The sequence below is a fragment of the Leopardus geoffroyi genome, chromosome C1, assembly GCF_018350155.1.
Source record: "Leopardus geoffroyi isolate Oge1 chromosome C1, O.geoffroyi_Oge1_pat1.0, whole genome shotgun sequence".
NCBI lineage: Eukaryota > Metazoa > Chordata > Mammalia > Carnivora > Felidae > Leopardus > Leopardus geoffroyi.
The window spans coordinates 203,771,998-203,788,609 of NC_059328.1; the positions used below are offsets into that span (position 1 = coordinate 203,771,998).

General features: G+C 57.2%; 1 protein-coding gene across 14 annotated transcripts in view; it reads left to right on the forward strand.

Annotated features, from left to right (window-relative positions):
- SPEG (striated muscle enriched protein kinase) overlaps positions 1–16,612 on the forward strand; it is a 56,595-nt gene that overhangs the window by 7,657 nt on the left and 32,326 nt on the right. For 4 of the 14 annotated variants that reach the window (XM_045481374.1, XM_045481375.1, XM_045481360.1 and 1 more), the window contains exons 2-7: positions 1,728–1,757; positions 2,344–2,433; positions 2,517–2,853; positions 5,697–7,000; positions 8,843–8,986; positions 9,294–9,476. In XM_045481374.1, the coding sequence (XP_045337330.1) occupies positions 1,728–1,757; positions 2,344–2,433; positions 2,517–2,853; positions 5,697–7,000; positions 8,843–8,986; positions 9,294–9,476 (2,088 nt within the window). Of the gene's footprint in view, positions 1–776; positions 1,758–2,343; positions 2,434–2,516; positions 3,402–5,696; positions 7,001–8,842; positions 8,987–9,293; positions 9,477–16,612 lie in introns of those variants that run through there. The other 10 variants (XM_045481368.1, XM_045481378.1, XM_045481365.1 and 7 more) reach the window with 9 other exon arrangements.

Consider the following 16,612-nt stretch of genomic DNA (forward strand, 5'->3'; position numbering starts at 1 on the left):
GCTTCTTTGCCACCCCGTCCCCTCTCGCCTCGGTCCAACCCCGGCCCCCCGCCCCGGCTTTCCCCAGCCCCCCCACTCTGGAGCCTTCCATCTTCCCGAGCTCCTGGAAGCAACGCACAGGGATCCGCGCCGAGCGCAATAAATTCCCTAAGCCCTGCCCTGTCCTCCGCGTACCCGGGCCTCCTTCCTGCATTCGTGAGGCTCCGGCCCTTGGGGGACTTTGCCTTCTGCTCCCCCATCACCCTCCCCGCCCGCTTGACACCTATTTCAGGTATCTGTCCTCACCCACCTACCCCCCCAAGCAGGAATCTGTGCCCTCATCCCTCCATCTCCCAGTCATCCAAGCACCCCCCCACCCCGCCTCTATTCCTTCACGTCAGTCAGCTTCCTATTTTATCCCCTAGCTTCTATCTCGGGGGGGGGGGGGGGGTGTCGCTCAGGTCCCCAGTCCTGTGAGCCTCTGTCAGAGTCCCAGCATTTGACCCACAGCTTTGCTGTCCTCTCTCTCCTTCCTCCTCTGCTCCTCCCCAGAGCCAAGCTGGGTAGCCAGCCTGGAGCTCCTGCTGGGAGGGCTGAAAGGCTGGGAAGAGTGGAAACATTCCCTACTGGGGAAGCTGGCTGCCCTAAGTCGCTGTGCATTACCCCCCCCCCCCCCCCCCCGCCCCACCCCAGCCCCTGGAACGAGTTTCTGTTTAATATAGAGGTTTTGATGGGAAGTAAGGGACATCAGGAGTGAGCCTTCCCCTCAACAATTCATTCTGGCTTTTCTCTTTCAGAAAACCGGCCACTCCCGCCGGGCCTTTGGCCGACTCACCCATGGTGCGTGGACCATGGGCTCCTTGCTCTAGCCCATGCCCACTCCTTTTCTTGGTCCATGTCCCTTCATGAGGCACCCAGGCCCGGAAGACAGCCCATGAGATGTGGGATCCCCCAGTACACATCCATACCCACTCAAGGAGGTGCCCCTCTGAGAGAGAACCTAACAATGGCGGGGGAGAGGGGGGACTCACTAGCACACCCCAACATGGGCCTGGGCTCAGGGTTCTCCATCTGTGGGGCCAAGTGGTGATGAGCTCACTGCCATGCTTTGACAACCAGCACGTGGCTCCTGCTTGTCATAGCACTCATAGAGAAACTGAGGCACAGAACCTGATAGAACCTAGGAAAGTTAAAAATATGCCCAGGAAACTTTGCTTCTCGCCTAACCACTGGGCATTGTCGAGGACCACTCAGAAGTAGAAGAGAGGGATCAGGAAGAGGGTAGCTGTCACATCATGATGCAGAACAGGTGGGGAGATTGGTTTGCAAGGAAGGGTCAAAGCACAGCGCAAGTATTTTAAGGAGGGTGGGCCTAACCCCTAATGGGGGGCCTGGGTCTGTGACTGGGCTCAACACAAGCAGATGTATGTGTGTACATGTGTGTGCGTGGCCAGTGGCAGCGCCAGTGAGAGTGCCAAGGGTACAGAATTGCTGGGGTAGTTGGAATAACCAGTCTAAACAGGTGTGCTCCCCAGCTGGGCACAGTGGGAGCCTGCAGGCAGTCAGGATGAGAGATGCTTTGCCCATTCCAGGGGCCTCCCTCCCCCTCCCCCATCCCCACAGGGCATTTCTGGGCACTGGGTACCCTCATGCCCCCTCTGTCCTGCCTACCCACCACGCCCTACACCACAAACGCTCTGATAACAGTCTGTCCATGTCTCTCTCCTGCTGCTCCTATGGAAGCGAAGTTTTCCGCTCCTGCAGAAAGCAAAGTTACGGTAGGAAACTGGCTCCTGCCCTAGCCCTCCACTCCCCTCTCCCTGCCCGATCCTGGCCTCTCCTCACCCTGCCTCAGCTGCACCCTGATGTGTTCCGGCTGGCTTGGGGTGGAGGACAGGCTGGCCCTGCGGTTGGTCAAGTGCCCTGACAGTACGACTCTGAGGTGACTCCCCTTTGTTCCTGGAGTATTGGAACCCACACTTTAGAGCCTTGGAACCTAGGATCTTGTTGTTTGGGGGCTGCACAGGAACCTAAGCTATCACTGACCAGGGAGGAGGGGGAGGGCTGAGACCCTGGTAATCCATTAAGTGGCTGGGAGGGGGGATGGTAGGTGGCTTTGAGAGCACTACCAGGGAGGCAGGGGTGAGTAGCCAGGGGCGCAGAGGTGAAGCCACGGGACTGGCCTGAGCAGCCCAGGAAGGGCAGGGGGACGTGGGGGAGCAAAAGAGGGGAGAAGATAGGTGTGGAAGCCGTGCTGGTGGTAACATGGAGCCTGCTGGGTGGGGGGGAGGCGGGAGGAGACAGAGGGAAGAGTTGGAGTCAGAGGGAGGAGGGCCCTGCCCACACAGACCCCTTCTTCTCCAGACTCGGAGACGGGTGAGGATGACATCAGCGATGTGCAGGGGACCCAGCGCCTGGAGCTTCGGGATGACGGGGACTTCAGCACCCCCACGGGTGAGCTATCTGGGCTGCTCTAAGAGCAGGCAGGCGGGCTTCCTACAAGAGGTGCCCGGGCTTCACCGTGCTCCTTTCTCTAGGGGGCTCCGACACCCTGGTGGGCACCTCCCTGGACACACCCCCGACCTCCGTGACAGGCACCTCAGAGGAGCAAGTGAGCTGGTGGGGCAGCGGGCAGACGGTCTTGGAGCAGGAAGCGGGCAGCAGGGGTGGCACCCGCCGCCTCCCGGGCAGCCCAAGGCAAGCACAGGCAACCGGGGCCGGGCCACGGCACCTGGGGGTGGAGCCGCTGGTACGGGCGTCTCGAGCTAATCTGGTGGGCGCAAGCTGGGGGTCAGAGGATAGCCTTTCGGTGGCCAGTGACCTGTATGGCAGCGCATTCAGTCTATACAGAGGACGGGCGCTCTCGATTCACGTGTAAGTAATGGCCTCACCCAGGCCTGCACTGTTCCACCTCACCATGCTGTCCTGCACTGCCCCTCACCACCCCGTCAGCCTTCATCCCCACCTCCCCTGCACCATCCATCCCTCTGTGCACTTCTCCACCGCCCCTGCTTCCACCCTGGCCCCAGCTACCTACTCTGTCCTCCCACACTTTCCGTCTCCCTCCTGTGCCGTCACCACCCACAGCCTCCTGTTCCCACCGGCCCTGGCTTCCCCCTGCCATCGCCATGGTCTCGTGGACCCCTCTGTCCCTTCCTCGTCCCCTCCAAGATCTCCACTTTCCCAGGGGCCCTCTCTCACCTCGCCCATTCAGGCTCCAGTTGTCCCCCAGATTTCCACCCCCCCCCAGGGCCCCCTCCGTGCCTGCTGTCTCAGCAGCTGCTGCCTTTTCTTCTCTCTGCACATTCCTGTTCCCATGTGGGCCTTTTTCTGGGAGGAACGGAACCTTTCCGCAAGGCAGCTCCCGAGAGAGCAGGAGAGCAAGGGAGCAAGAGCGCAGCCGGGAGAGAGAAGAGAGTGAGGTGGTCAGGGAGTAGATGGGGCCAGGGGCCTGGGAAGGCAGGAGGATGTGGGGTGTGTGGGAGGCAGGGGTGGGCAGGGAGGGATGGAGTCAGGGGGCTGGGGTGGAGGTAGAGGGCTGAGTGATGGAGGCTAGGAGCATGTGATGACCTGGTGGGAAATGCCTGTGTGTGTGGGGGGGCGTGGGAGGGATGAAGGTTGTCGTGGCAGGGGGTGGCAAGGAGCGGAGGTGTTTGGAGTGAGGCATTGGAGCCATTTTTAGAGATTTGGGGGCTGGCAGATACAGGAGGGAGTGCTATAGTAGAAGAGGGGAGTGGCTGATGGTAGAGGTATTGGGGGACATTTGGGGAGCTGAGAGGGGCCTAACTTGTGATGGGTATGAGTGTGTGGGGGAGGGACCATCATGGAGGAGGACGAAGGAGCTTGGTGGAGGGAGGCTGTTTTGAAGGTGGTTGGAATGGCTAGCGGTAGGCAGGGGAGAGGTCTGGGGCAGGGGAGGCTCCCTTGCTTTATCTGGTTGGCATTAACCAGGCACTCCTGGGCCCTGGACTCGCTTTTTCCTTCCCTGCCTTCCTTTGCCAGGCCTCAGCCTAAGCCTGGAGTTGCTATGGCAACTTCAGAGGAACCCATTTCCTTAGCGGTGTCTGTGGTACAGAGGCTGGCCTGGAGCTCAGAACTGCCAGCAAGAGGCCTCCTCTGCTGTCCCCGTTTTCTTTCCAATGCCTTACCCAGTTCCCAGAGGTCATTCATCAGGGACTCTGCTCTCTGCTGTCCCTTCCCCATAGTAAACTCTGCCTCCGTGCAGGTGGCTGGCTGAGATTCTGTTCCCTCAGGACACTGTGGATTGCTCTTCTACCCATCATCCTCCCCTCCCCCCCCCCCACCTTGCAGTCAGAGGTGGGGTCTGCAGTGTGGGTGGCTGACCCAGGTAGTCTGAAACATCCGTACACTCAGGCACCTGCTAGAACTTCTGCTTGTGGCTGGTACCCTATTTCTCCTCCCTTCTGTGCCCTCAGAATCCTAGACATTTGCAGGGAATAAGGGCTCAGGAGTCAGACCACCTGGGTTTCAGTCCTGATACCAGCCATTTCCTAGCTGTGTCACCTTGGTAAGGCACTTTTCCTCTTGAAGCCTCAATTTGTTCATCTGTAAATGGAAGCAGTAACGCTTCCTATCTCGGAGGATTGTTGTAAGGATTAAGCGGCTCAGTGCACCTTAAGCATATTTAGTCCATGCTTTGGCACACAGTGAGTACTCAATGAGCCATTTCCTAAGTTTTTAGTATGCTCTCTCCAGTGAGTCAGGTATGATGTTAATATCTCCGATTCCTTTCCTTGCCAATCCTTCTGTTTGATGTGTTCCCCAAGAATCCAGATAGGGGAAACTGAGGCCCAGCTCTTGGGCATCAAAAGCTCTGTGGGTGAGAGGGGTACTCTGAGCTGACCAGCTCATTCCCTCTTCCTCTTCTCCCACACCCCCCCTTCAGGCCCACGCAGTAGTTATTTCTGAGCTGAGTTATTTCGGAGCATACCCCTTTGGGGAGCTTCTGTGCTGGGTGGGAGGAAGGTGGTGGAGGTGGGTGAGGGGGTTCAAAGGATTCAAGGTAATTTTCCCAGAGGTAGGAGGAAGTCAAAGGCCTGTAATGGGGGCAGATTGATCAAAGAGAATGGGAACCTGGGTATTCTAGTCTCCCACCCCAGGGACTTCAGCTGCCACCTGCTGCGTTGTGTCAGCACTGGCAAGGGGCTTAGGTCTGAGTAGGTGCTAGGTAGTCCCTGGGATAAGGGTGTTGCCCCCCGAAGGCTAGTGCCTATTCTTCTAGAGGCCACTGTGAAAGGGGTATGTCCTGCTAAGGATGGGCAGGGCTGCGGGGGCCAGCTGGGGGCAGGAATGAGTGGGAGGCTGCATTCCTGAGAGGGCCCCTCCCCATCCAACCCTCCTGCCTTTCTTCACCATCCTTTGGGTCCTAAGCTCATTCTTTTCTCTCCCACCGCTCCGTTCTGTTTTTGCTGTTTCCCAGCTTCCGGGGCTGGGGGGAGGGGACTGGCCAGAGCCCGGGATGCTGAGTCTGTACTTGGGCCCAGCCACCAGACCAGTCTTCTGGTGTCAGGGCAGCCAGCCTCTCCCCAGCACCTGCTATGGCTGTGCCTTCCTCTTGGGGGGAGGGGGCAGAGGGTCTGACCCATGTCACCCCCAAGCCTTCCCAGCATGCCCCACCGTCCAATTCCTATGACGAGCTGAAGGTCTAGGAGGGGAGATCCCTAAATCTTCTACCCCTCTTCCTCTTGGTTCTGCAGCAGCGTCCCTCAGAGCGGATTGCACAGGGAGGAGCCTGATCTTCAGCCTCAGCCGGCCAGTGAGGCCCCGCGTCGCCCCGCCCTACCGCCTCCCTCCAAATCCGCGCTGCTGCCCCCACCGTCCCCTCGGGTGGGTAAGCGGCCCCCGCCGGGACCCAGCGCCCAGCCCCCCGCCACCCCCACATCGCCCCACCGGCGCACGCAGGAGCCTGTGCTGCCGGAGGACACCACCGCAGAAGAGAAGCGAGGGAAAAAGTCCAAGTCGTCGGGGCCCTCGCTGGCGGGCACGGCAGAGTCCCGGCCCCAGACACCACTGAGCGAGGCCTCTGGCCGCCTGTCGGCGCTGGGCCGCTCGCCCAGGCTGGTACGTGCCGGCTCCCGCATCCTGGACAAGCTGCAGTTCTTCGAGGAGCGACGGCGCAGCCTGGAGCGCAGCGACTCGCCGCCGGCGCCCCTGCGGCCATGGGTACCCCTGCGCAAGGCCCGCTCACTGGAGCAGCCCAAATCCGACGGCGGAGCGCCCTGGGGCACACCCGGGACCTCGCAGGAGGAGCTTCGGGCGCCGGGGGGCAGCGTGGCCGAGCGCCGCCGCCTGTTCCAGCAGAAGGCGGCCTCGCTGGACGAGCGCACGCGGCAGCGCAGCCCGGCCTGTGACCTTGAGCTGCGCTTTGCCCAGGAGCTGGGCCGCATCCGCCGCTCCACGTCGCGGGAGGAGCTGGTGCGCTCTCACGAGTCCCTGCGCGCCACGCTGCAGCGGGCCCCGTCCCCCCGAGAGCCTGGCGAGCCCCCGCTCTTCTCCCGGCCCTCCACTCCCAAGACCCCTCGGGCCGAGAGTCCCGCCGCCGCCCAGCCACCCCCTCCGAGCGTCACGGGGAAGCTCGGGGACGAACAGGGGAGGCCCAGGAGCCGCGGGCCGGCGGGCAGGACAGAGCCGGGGGAAGGCCCGCAGCAGGAAGTCAGGCGCCGGGACCAGTTCCCGCTGACCCGGAGCAGAGCCATCCAGGAGTGCCGAAGTCCCGTGCCGCCCCCCGCCGCCACCGATCCCCCCGAGGCCAGGACGAGAGCGCCCCCGGGTCGGAAGCGGGAGCCCCCAACGCAGGCCGTGCGCTTCCTGCCCTGGGCCACGCCGGGCCAGGAGAGCACTGCTGTGCCCCAGACCTTGGAGAAGAACAGGGCGGGGCCTGAGGCCGAGAAGAGGCTCCGCAGAGGACCGGAGGAGGACGGTCCTTGGGGGCCCTGGGACCGCCGAGGGGCCCGCAGCCAGGGCAGAGGTCGCCGTGCCCGGCCCACCTCACCTGAGCTCGGTAAGGCCTCGGCGAGGGCTGAGAAGGTGCTGAGTGAGACCTGGGTGGGAGGACGTTTGGGGAGAGTGACGCTGCTGGGCAGTTGAGAGGGCGGGCTTCACAGGGAAAGCACCAGGTTCGAGTTTGAGTGAAGGTCTGTGAAGGTCCTTGTGCTGGAACCTGCCTGCTGGTGAGGCAGAGTGCGAGTGTGTTTTGGTGGAGGCTGGGGGGAGCCGAAGAAAGAAAGGTGCCCAGATGCCTGCCACAGGTGCCCTGGGTCCAATGGCCAGCTGGGTCAAGGACCTAACCATGGTGGGAGGCATTGCTGGGAATCTAAGGAGCCCCTCCAAACCCCACTCCCCTGTGGGGGAAGAGATGGAAAGCCATCTCAATAAATAATGTGTCAGGCCCCTGTTCCGGGCGAGCTTTGGGCCAGCCACCTCTCATCTGTGCCCTTTCATCCCAGCACCATCCCCTGACCCACCTGTGGCCACTGAGATCTGACCCAGTCTACCACCTCACTGCCTCTCTCCCATCCTTGAGTCCTTGTGTGGCTGTGCTGACCGTAGATACATGCCAGCCTGTGTGTTGTCTCCCAGTCGTCCTGTGAATGGTGGCCAACAGCCAGAATGTCCTTGCTCCTAATTCTGCTCACCCTGAACATCAACTCAGGGTCCACTCCTGGATGGAGACCTAGGAAGCCATCCTTGACTCACTCGCACCCCCTGCTGCTTCCCCAGGCCAGATGCCTGTGTTCACTGCTCCCAGGACCCTCGTCAGAGTTGCTTTCGTTTCACTTACCACCTTGTATTTTTCTTCATCAAAGCTAATTTATTTTTAATTCAAGTATTACCATCTCAAAGTTTTAAAAAAATAATTAGGTACCTGTCCATTGCCCTATTGGCCACATTATTGCATACCACAATACAGGTGTTGTATAAACTGGGAGCTTAAGGATGTTGTTTTATTTTAATTTGTATGTCAGCTGTGTAAGATGTTGAGTGTTACTTATCAGCTCCACCTTGCAGATAACAGAGCTGAGGCGCAGAGAGGTTATATAATTTGTCCAAGGTTATGGAGCTGGAAAACAGTGTGATTGGGAGTCTCGCTGCTCTTTTGGCTACCTGCGCTGTGCTTTGTTTAGCTTAAAGAATGTCAGAGTTGGGCCATTCTGGTAGAGGGATCCACTGCAGTGGGGTTGGAGGATATATTCGTGTGTACAAGCTTCCTGGAAGCAGGGAGTGCTTCTTCTTGTTGTATTCCTGGTACTCGTACAGAGCTTAGTGCACTGTAGGTACAGTATTACTGTTTGGTGGATGGTCAGAATCAAAGCTGATTCGTGAGGCGTCTCAGACGGCTGCTGGACCCACGTGCTGCTCCCTCTTGAATCCGGCGGCATCACTAATTTGGCAACTTACCACATGTTGTCCTGTGACAGCGGTATTACTGCTTAAGGCTTGGGTTGCTATTAGCTTGTACTCGGTCTCCTTGGCAGCTGGGAACACCTTGTGCACTCAGAGCACTTCCTAAAACAGGGCCTGATCTACCACCCTTGATGACTGATTTGTGGAAAGACGTGCAAGACTTCTTCCAGAAACCACGGTCGCTGTGGCTGAAGTTGAGAAGTCAAGCTAATGTGGAGTCCTGGCTGCCCTGTCCTGTTTGAGAACCTCTCTTCTGTCTTTTCCTCCCTGTTTCAGGACATTCAGGAGTGAGAGCCCTTGTTCCCCAAACCCCGCCTTCTGGAAGCCCTTCTCTCTGGGTTTGGCTTTCTGAGATACAAGGCTGTCACGATCCCCTGTCCCCCTGAGTCATCCCCACAGGGACCATGTCCCCTTACCTCGTCACCCATGTCTCCGGCAGAGTCTTCAGATGACTCATATGTGTCCGCTGGAGAAGAGCCCCTGGAGGCCCCTGTGTTTGAGATCCCTCTGCAGAATGTGGTAGCAGCTCCAGGGGCAGATGTACTGCTCAAGTGTATCATCACTGCCAACCCCCCGCCCCAAGGTGAGCTCCAGGGCTGGGGCCAGGCTAAGGTTGAGACAGGGAGGGGGAGGTCCCCCGTCAGTCCTTGGAGGGAGGGGAAGGGGAGGAGGCACATCTGCCCCATGGGGCTGGCTGGACTCCTGTGTGTGTGTTAGGGGAGTTTTCCCAGAACCCCCTGGGAGGAGAGAGGGCAGGCCTGGGCTTCTGTGAGTGAGGGGGCAGTCCTCAGGATTCCCTAGGGTTTGGGCTCTGTGTGGGGTGAGGGGAGATTTGCTCCAGTGGACTACTGTGGGCCATGGCATCCAGTCACTCCGCTCCTTCCTCACAGTGTCCTGGCAGAAGGATGGGTCTGCGTTGCGCAGCGATGGCCGCCTTCTCATCCGGGCTGAAGGAGAGCGGCATACCTTGCTGCTCCGGGAGGCCCGGGCGGCCGATGCCGGGAGTTACACAGCCACCGCCACCAACGAGCTGGGTCAGGCCCGCTGTGCTGCCGCGCTGGCCGTGAGACCTGGTAGGGAGCCTGTGGGGCCCCGGGCGGGATGAGCCGTGACCCTTCCCACTCCTAGCCCAGAACTCAGGTTCTCGACCAGCGTGCACAGTCTGTTCTTAGATGTCACCTGCTCTGGTGGAAGCATTCTAAGTGGCCCAGCCTCAGAGCGGGGGCCGCATTCCCAAAGGCACACACCAGGCCGGCCAATTCATGAAGTCACTGAAATTTGTCTTTACGTATCCTCTAAATGCCATCCTCCGGTGGCATTTCCCTGAAAATGGTCCTGTGGGGAAAGCAACTTATCCTTGAGTCTCAGAGAAGAAGAACCTCCCAGCTCAGAGGGCTTAAAAGCCATCAGGAGCCTTCTGAGGTCTGAAGTAAAAAGAGACCCTTCCCCACTCCCTCGCTCCTGTTGAACCCAAAGCCCTAAAGAGGGGGCAGCTGAGAGCACTGCTCTGGAGATGGCTGTGGCTCTCGCTGCTTTGTTTTCTATATTTACAAAAGCCCTCACTTGGTGTTGGACTACTTCCTTTGGGTGTAAGCCCGGTTTCTTTCAGGTTCGGGGCAGGGCCAGCCTGGCGTCAGTGTGTGTGGTTAGTTCTACTCATTCAGGTTGATGGGCCCAACGGTGTGCTGATCCTGGGCAGTGGGGGAGGGGTAGGTGAGGCTGGGTAGAAAGGAAAGACACAGACTCCATCCTCAAGGATGTTACCATTGGGTCACCAAGCTTGATCAGAGGACCTAGGTTGGAGGACACTGCAGGGCAGAGGAACCCAGGTCCTGGAACATGGAGCAGAGCGGTCAGTCAGTGTTATGGGATGCTGGATTGAGAGGCAGATTTACAGCGGCAGCGGGAGGGGCTGGGCATGCCTGGAGGGGGGACAGCACACGCTGTTCTGTCCCTTTCTTTCACTCAGCTCGACAGGAGACAGGATTACAGAGCCTGTCTTGCTGTGGTCCCGGGGCTCCCGCACTTTTCACCATAACGGTGATTTTGGTGGGATCTGCCCTGAGCCCCAGTCCTGCATTAGATCCTTTTGTTTGCACCTGTCTGGCTTTGCAGACCAGCAGGTCTTCGTCTGCCTTAGCATACACACCAGTCCCAGGAGCCCATGTTTAATCTCTCTCCTCACCCCTCCCACCACGCTGAATCATGCCCGGCCCTCCATGGCACGTTTCCGGCCTTCCATCACCTCTGGGATCTGGCTTCTGACTCAGCTCCCAACTCTCCTCAGGGGGCCTGGGGCTGGCTCCAGGACTCTGGTCAATACCTGGCTTGGGCTGAGATCTGGTAAGGGGGTGGGGGGTGCCCCGCTACTGGCTTGTGGCCATTTGGGAGCCTTTTAAGGTTGGGAAAGAGGCTTGGGGCAAGGCAGCTGTCAGCACTTGACTGGGAGCTCTGTGTTTGTTGCACTGAACCTCCCTGTGCTTTGGTTTCCTCATTTGTAAACCAGAGATAATTACACCATCTTCACGAACAAAAGTAAATGTGTGAAGGAGCTTTATGAACTGTAAAGCTGTAGACAAACATTAACTGTTAGCGTTATTAAGGGGCGCCGTTGTGCACAGGAGCTCAGGTCTCCACGAGCCTCCAGAAAGCTGCCTTTTCCTTTTCTGACCATTCTCCAGACTATCTGTGCCCTGGGGCCTCCTCCCCTGCTCTTGCCAGGCGCGCAGCCCCAGCCCCTCTATATTTCCCAGTGTTTGGGTCCTCAGCCTATGGAGGCATCTGTCTGTTCACCCCCCGCCATGGGGAGTCAGAAAAGCTTCATCTCATTAGTCAGCCACTAGTCAGTGTCTTTGCCCCCAGAGAGCAGCCCCCGTAAGTCATGCTGACTCGGCCCCAGGACTCCCTTGGCAGAAGCAGACTTTCTTCCCCTACAAGGCACTGTTTGGTCCAGAGTGGTTGGACAAGGGCCAGTGGACCTGGAGAGCAACAGAGTGGCTGGAACGATGGGGTGGCACGATGTTTGGCCAGGGTGGGGTCCCGGGCCTGGACTGTGTGCAGTGAGGGGGTGGGGCTGAGGAAGAGTGTCAGGCAGCGTGGCAGTGTGGCTGCCTGCAGGGCGGTGGGAGCCCGCCCAGGGAGGGGGTGCGTAGTGTCTGGTAGGAAGCGGCCTCCTGGAACCATCTCCCTTTCTCGTTCCTTAACCACCCACCCCAGGACCCTGGCAACCAGGGCTGACTGTGCAGGGCCCTCTTGGCATGCCCACCCCAAAAGGACCTGTTCTGGAGAGCCCACAGATCTCAGTTCCCGGTTGGGAACCATGGGAATTAGGGCATGGGTAACTGGGCAATGTAGTTGCTCGAGTGCTGTGGTTTGAGGGGCAGGGTCTGGTTCTCTTCCACTCCGGCAGCCCCACCCCGGCCCCATGTCCCTTCCAGCCTGCCCCAGCCCACTGGGTACTGCTGAGACCACAGTCGTTCTCCCAGAGGGCGTGTGTGTATTGCAGCGGGTGGTTGGGGAGTGTGAGAAGTATGCTTACCTGAAGTGAAGCATTCTCAGCTGCCTGCATCTGTCACACAAGCATCTATTGAGTACCAGCTGGGTGCCAAGTTCTACATCTCTCTGAACAGTTTTTTTGTGTTTGGAGAGTGTCTTTTCACATCTTCTCTCTTACTTGAGCTACACTGCACCGTATATACCCCTTGGAGAGGTACACGATAGGTGGCGATGTTCCCATTTGACAGATAGGAAGACAGAAACAAGGAGAACGAAGTGACGTGGAGCTAGCGCTAGGCCAGCAGCCTTTACTGAGTACCTGCAATCTACCTAGGAATGTTGTAAGCAACAGGTGATCTGGGGTGATGGAAATAAGCTTAGGTGGATAGCAAATGAAAAGAACAAGGAGTTAGCTTCTAGTCAGCGCTTCATATGTACCAGGGCCTGTGTTGATTGGCTTATCACATTTACTCTTGTCCCGGGAGGTAGGTTCTATTATTATGCCCACATTACACATGAGGAAGCTGAGACTTGGAAAACTTGAGCAAATTGCTCTGGAGAAATGCTGATCAATAGAACTTTCTGTGGTGATGGAAATGTTTTATATGTGCACCATCCAGTATGGTGGCCACTAGCCACATGTGGCTGTTGAGCCCTTGAAATGTGTCTAGTGTGACCAAGAAAGTGATTTTTCTTTTCATTTAAATTAATATACGTATAAGTAGCCTCAGGTGGCTAGTGCCCTCCCTGTTGGGGTGCTCAGCTCTAGGAGCAGACGGTCAGTTGGGGGCTGGTCATGCTTTGAAGCCCTGTTCCTGGATCTCCCAAGCCTACACTCCTTACCATCCCCTTCCCTGCTACTCTGAACAGGTTCAAGGTGAAGGTAGAATTGTGCTCGTGAGCTCACACCGGGTTGGGCGGGGGGGGGGGGGGTCAGAGACTGCTGATGCCCTCTGTGGGTGGGTCAGATGGGGGGGGTTCTCTCCTTCCTCTCTTGTCTCCCCATCTCTGCTGTGGCTGTGGTCTAGCACCTCAGGCTCTGACAGGAGGCCCTTTGGGTGCTAGTCAGGACAAAAGGGGACATGGGGGCTCCATTCTGCTTCCTTTCGTCCTCCCTCAAGCACAGGTCTTGTGTATTTGAGCCCAAGGTTCTAGCATTTTCCAGCTGAGGCCTTGGCCTCTTCATGTTTCCTTGTCTGCCCACAGTTTCCTCATCTGTAAGGTGAGGGTCCTTATATCTACTGGGCTATTTACTTGGTAAGATTTATGAGGCTCTGTGGGGATGAGAATGTAGATAAGGACATTTGGGCCAGAGGATATGGCTTTTCAGGGCTCATTCTGGTCCCACCATATGATTGACACTGTCACAACAGAATAGAGTTTGGCTATAGCGGGTCATGAGGACAAAAGGAAAGGCAACAGTGTCTGCTCCTACCCCTTCTCCTGGCCAGGGCTGCTGCAGAGTTATGGCATCTCCCCTGTGAAGGCAGAGGCTGCCAATGGAGGGGATCTTGGAATGCCATGTGACCCCATTGTCCATCTTTGAAGGGGGGTTGGATAGCATCTAAAAAAGCAGTGTGGTCCCTTGGCCAGACTCAACCCTTCCTCCCCACTCCTGTCTACCAGGAGCAGGTTGGCCGTGATGGGTGTCTGCCCAGGGCTGCTTCCTCAGAGTGGGGGCTGTCACACTCAGCCCATGAGAAGAATGGGGACTTAGTCTACCATGAGTGCCAACCCTCTGTCTAACACAGAGCAACCTCAAATAGTCACATGTAGGGAATTAACTGTTTCTATGGTGAGGTCAGGCCGACCGTGTGAAATTCTCTCTGCCCCCCCCCCCATTTTTTTTTAATTTAACGTTTATTTATTTTTGAGAGAGAGAAGAGCATGAGCGGGGAAGGGGTAGAGAGAAAGGGAGACACAGAATCCGAAGCAGGCTCCAGGCTCAGGGCTGTCAGCACAGAGCCTGACACGGAGCTCGAACTCACAAACTACAAGATCATGATGTGAGCCGAAGTCAGACGCTTAGCCAACTGAGCCACCCAGGCGCCCCAGTTCTCTCTGCTCCTTGTCCCTTGCAAACCAAAACAGAAACCTCAGCGCTGCTCTTCTGCTTTGGAAGGGGCGGTACCCATGACAGCACCTGTGCCTTCCCAGCCGCAGGCTGGCCTGTATCCTCCTTTTCCCTCAGCCTCTCTGTCTTCCATGGTGGCCTGACCACAGCAGACATTTAAAGGCATCACCTCTGGAGGAGCCCACTGAGACAGTGCCCGTGGAGAACGGGCTATGAATAATGGCTGGGCCACATTCGAGTGTTTAAGTCCCACATGTCACCCCTTCCCTCGGAAACCTCGAGGGAGCTGACCTTTGCCTTGAGAGTGAAGGCCACTCCCCGGAAGCTGGCCTCCGCCATCTGGCCCGAGAATGACCCCAGGGTGGCTGGAGGCCGCTGAGAGGCTGAGAGAGGCACCTACTCTAACGTGGTCGGGTCTCACTCCTTTCACTTTTACCCAGTTTTGTAAGCAAGTTGAGCTGCAGTGGTCTGCATGTCCTTTTTTTCTCCGAATATTTGCTCACACAGTTTCCTCCTCAGGAAAGACTTTCCCCCTTTTTCCTTCTTCAACCAAACCTTTTTTTTTTTTTTTAATGTTTATTTATTTTTGAGAAAGCGACTGAGGAAGGGGCAGAGAGAGAAGGACAGAGGATCTGAAACAGGCTCTGTGCTGACAGCAGAGTCCAATGCAGGGCTAGAACTCGTGAACCGTTGAGATCGTGATCTGAGCCGAAGTCGGATGCTTAACTGACTGAGCCACCCCGGCGCCCCTCAACCATATTCATAATTCCAATAATACCCCTTCCCTCAGTTACCCTGTCTTCCTTGAGTCCAGAGTAATCTGCTGTCTGCACTCCCATGGCCCTGATCTGCCCTTTTCTTGCCACCTTATTCCTTCTCACTAGACTAGTTGTGTATGTGTCTCAGTTGTCACCCTTATCAGGCAGAAGGCTCCTGAAATCATGACCATGCTTTGTCCACTTCTCAGCTATCGTAGCCACACCTGGAGGCCCTCCTGGCTAGTCTGGGGCTATGAGGACCACAGGGATTGCATGTGAGGTAGTAGTGTGGGGGGAATCAAGATCCATGTGACTTTCCCAGTCCCTGGAACAGCCTGGGTGACACGCAGAGGCTGGGCAGGACATGCATCTGCAAAGGGTACTAACGAAGATCTGCCTAAGCATGGAGGTTGGGATGGCAGAAGAAACCATGGAGCAGCGGTCTTTACAGTGTGGTCCCCAGACCAGCAGCATCCGCATCACCCTGGGAATATGGTAGAGATGCACATTAACATACCCCCTCCCTCAGAAACTCTGGGGGTGGGGCACCTGGGTGGCTCAGTCAGTTAAGCCTGACGTCAGACTCTTGATTTCAGCTCAGGTCACGATCTCACAGTGTGTGAGTTTGAGCCCCGCATCGAGCTCTGTGCTGACAGCAAAGAGCCTGCTTGGGATTCTCTCTCTCTCTCTGCTTTCCCCGGCTGGCATGCACATGCACGTGCCATGCATGCTCTCTCTCTCCAAATAAATAAATAAACTTAAAAAAAAAAAAAAAAAAGAAACTCTGGGGCTGGGGCTCAGCAATCTGTGGTTTAAACTCCATCCTGATGCCCCGTGAACTTTGAGAACCACTGCTGTAGAGTCAGGAACCTTGCTCAAGGTGGGAGGCCAGGTGGTCCTGTGGGAAGCACTTGGGCTATTCAGATCCCTGCCCTGATAAGTGGCCAAGTAAGGTGAGCTCACCTCTCAGGGTTGTTCTTCCATGAAGATCACAGGGGTCCCTAAACTTTCATGTGCATAAGAATCACCTGGCGTGCTTTTTTAAAATGTATTTTCCTGACCCCCATTTTAGGACATCTAATTCTTCAGAGTAAGACCCAGGAATTTATAGATTAAACAGGCTCCCAGGTGGTCCTGATGTGGGTGGCTGAAAAGCCCTGGTGTAGAAGGCCTTTCATGTAGGTGACTGTGACTATATTTATCCTTAGAACATCTCAAGGGATGTTGGGACCAGTATTGAGCTGGATGCACAGGTCTGGGGAGGCTCCCTCACAGTGGTATTTTCATCAAGTGAGTCTGACCTGGGAGCAGTGTTGAAAGGCCACACGTGTGCACAGAGTCGGCATGTTTTGGGGTGGTGGGGTGTGTAGGGGCAGCACTCATGTGGCAGCACCTAACCAATATGTGCATATTAGGTTATACCCACTTCCTGGCTGGTATAAGAATGTTTCCCACCGTGAGAGCCAGGCTTGTGGGTGGAGCAGGACTGGCTACAAAGATGGTCTGGGTGGTGGGATCAGTAAGAAGTGGGGTGGCACCAGAGCCTGATGTGGAACCCCAGAGGTTCTGGGAGCTGGAGACAGATCCTTGCTCAGTGTCTCCGGGCGGCCTCAGGACCTTGATTCACCTGGTCGCTGGATGCCCTCAGGGTGCAGTTCCCCCAAGCCACCACCAGGGGTCTCTGAGGCTCCCTGCAAACCTTGCCAATCTGCTTTAAGTCTCTGCTCTCCCTTCCTGGGCCCCTGAGCGCCTGCAGCGCCATCTAATCTCGAGGTGACCTTGGAGGTCACCAGGCACCACAGAGAGGAGGGGGCTCCCGCTTTCAGGGCCCATGCCTGTGGTCTCAGCATCAGCTGGTGGCCAAGGCCCGGGCAGATGTTCT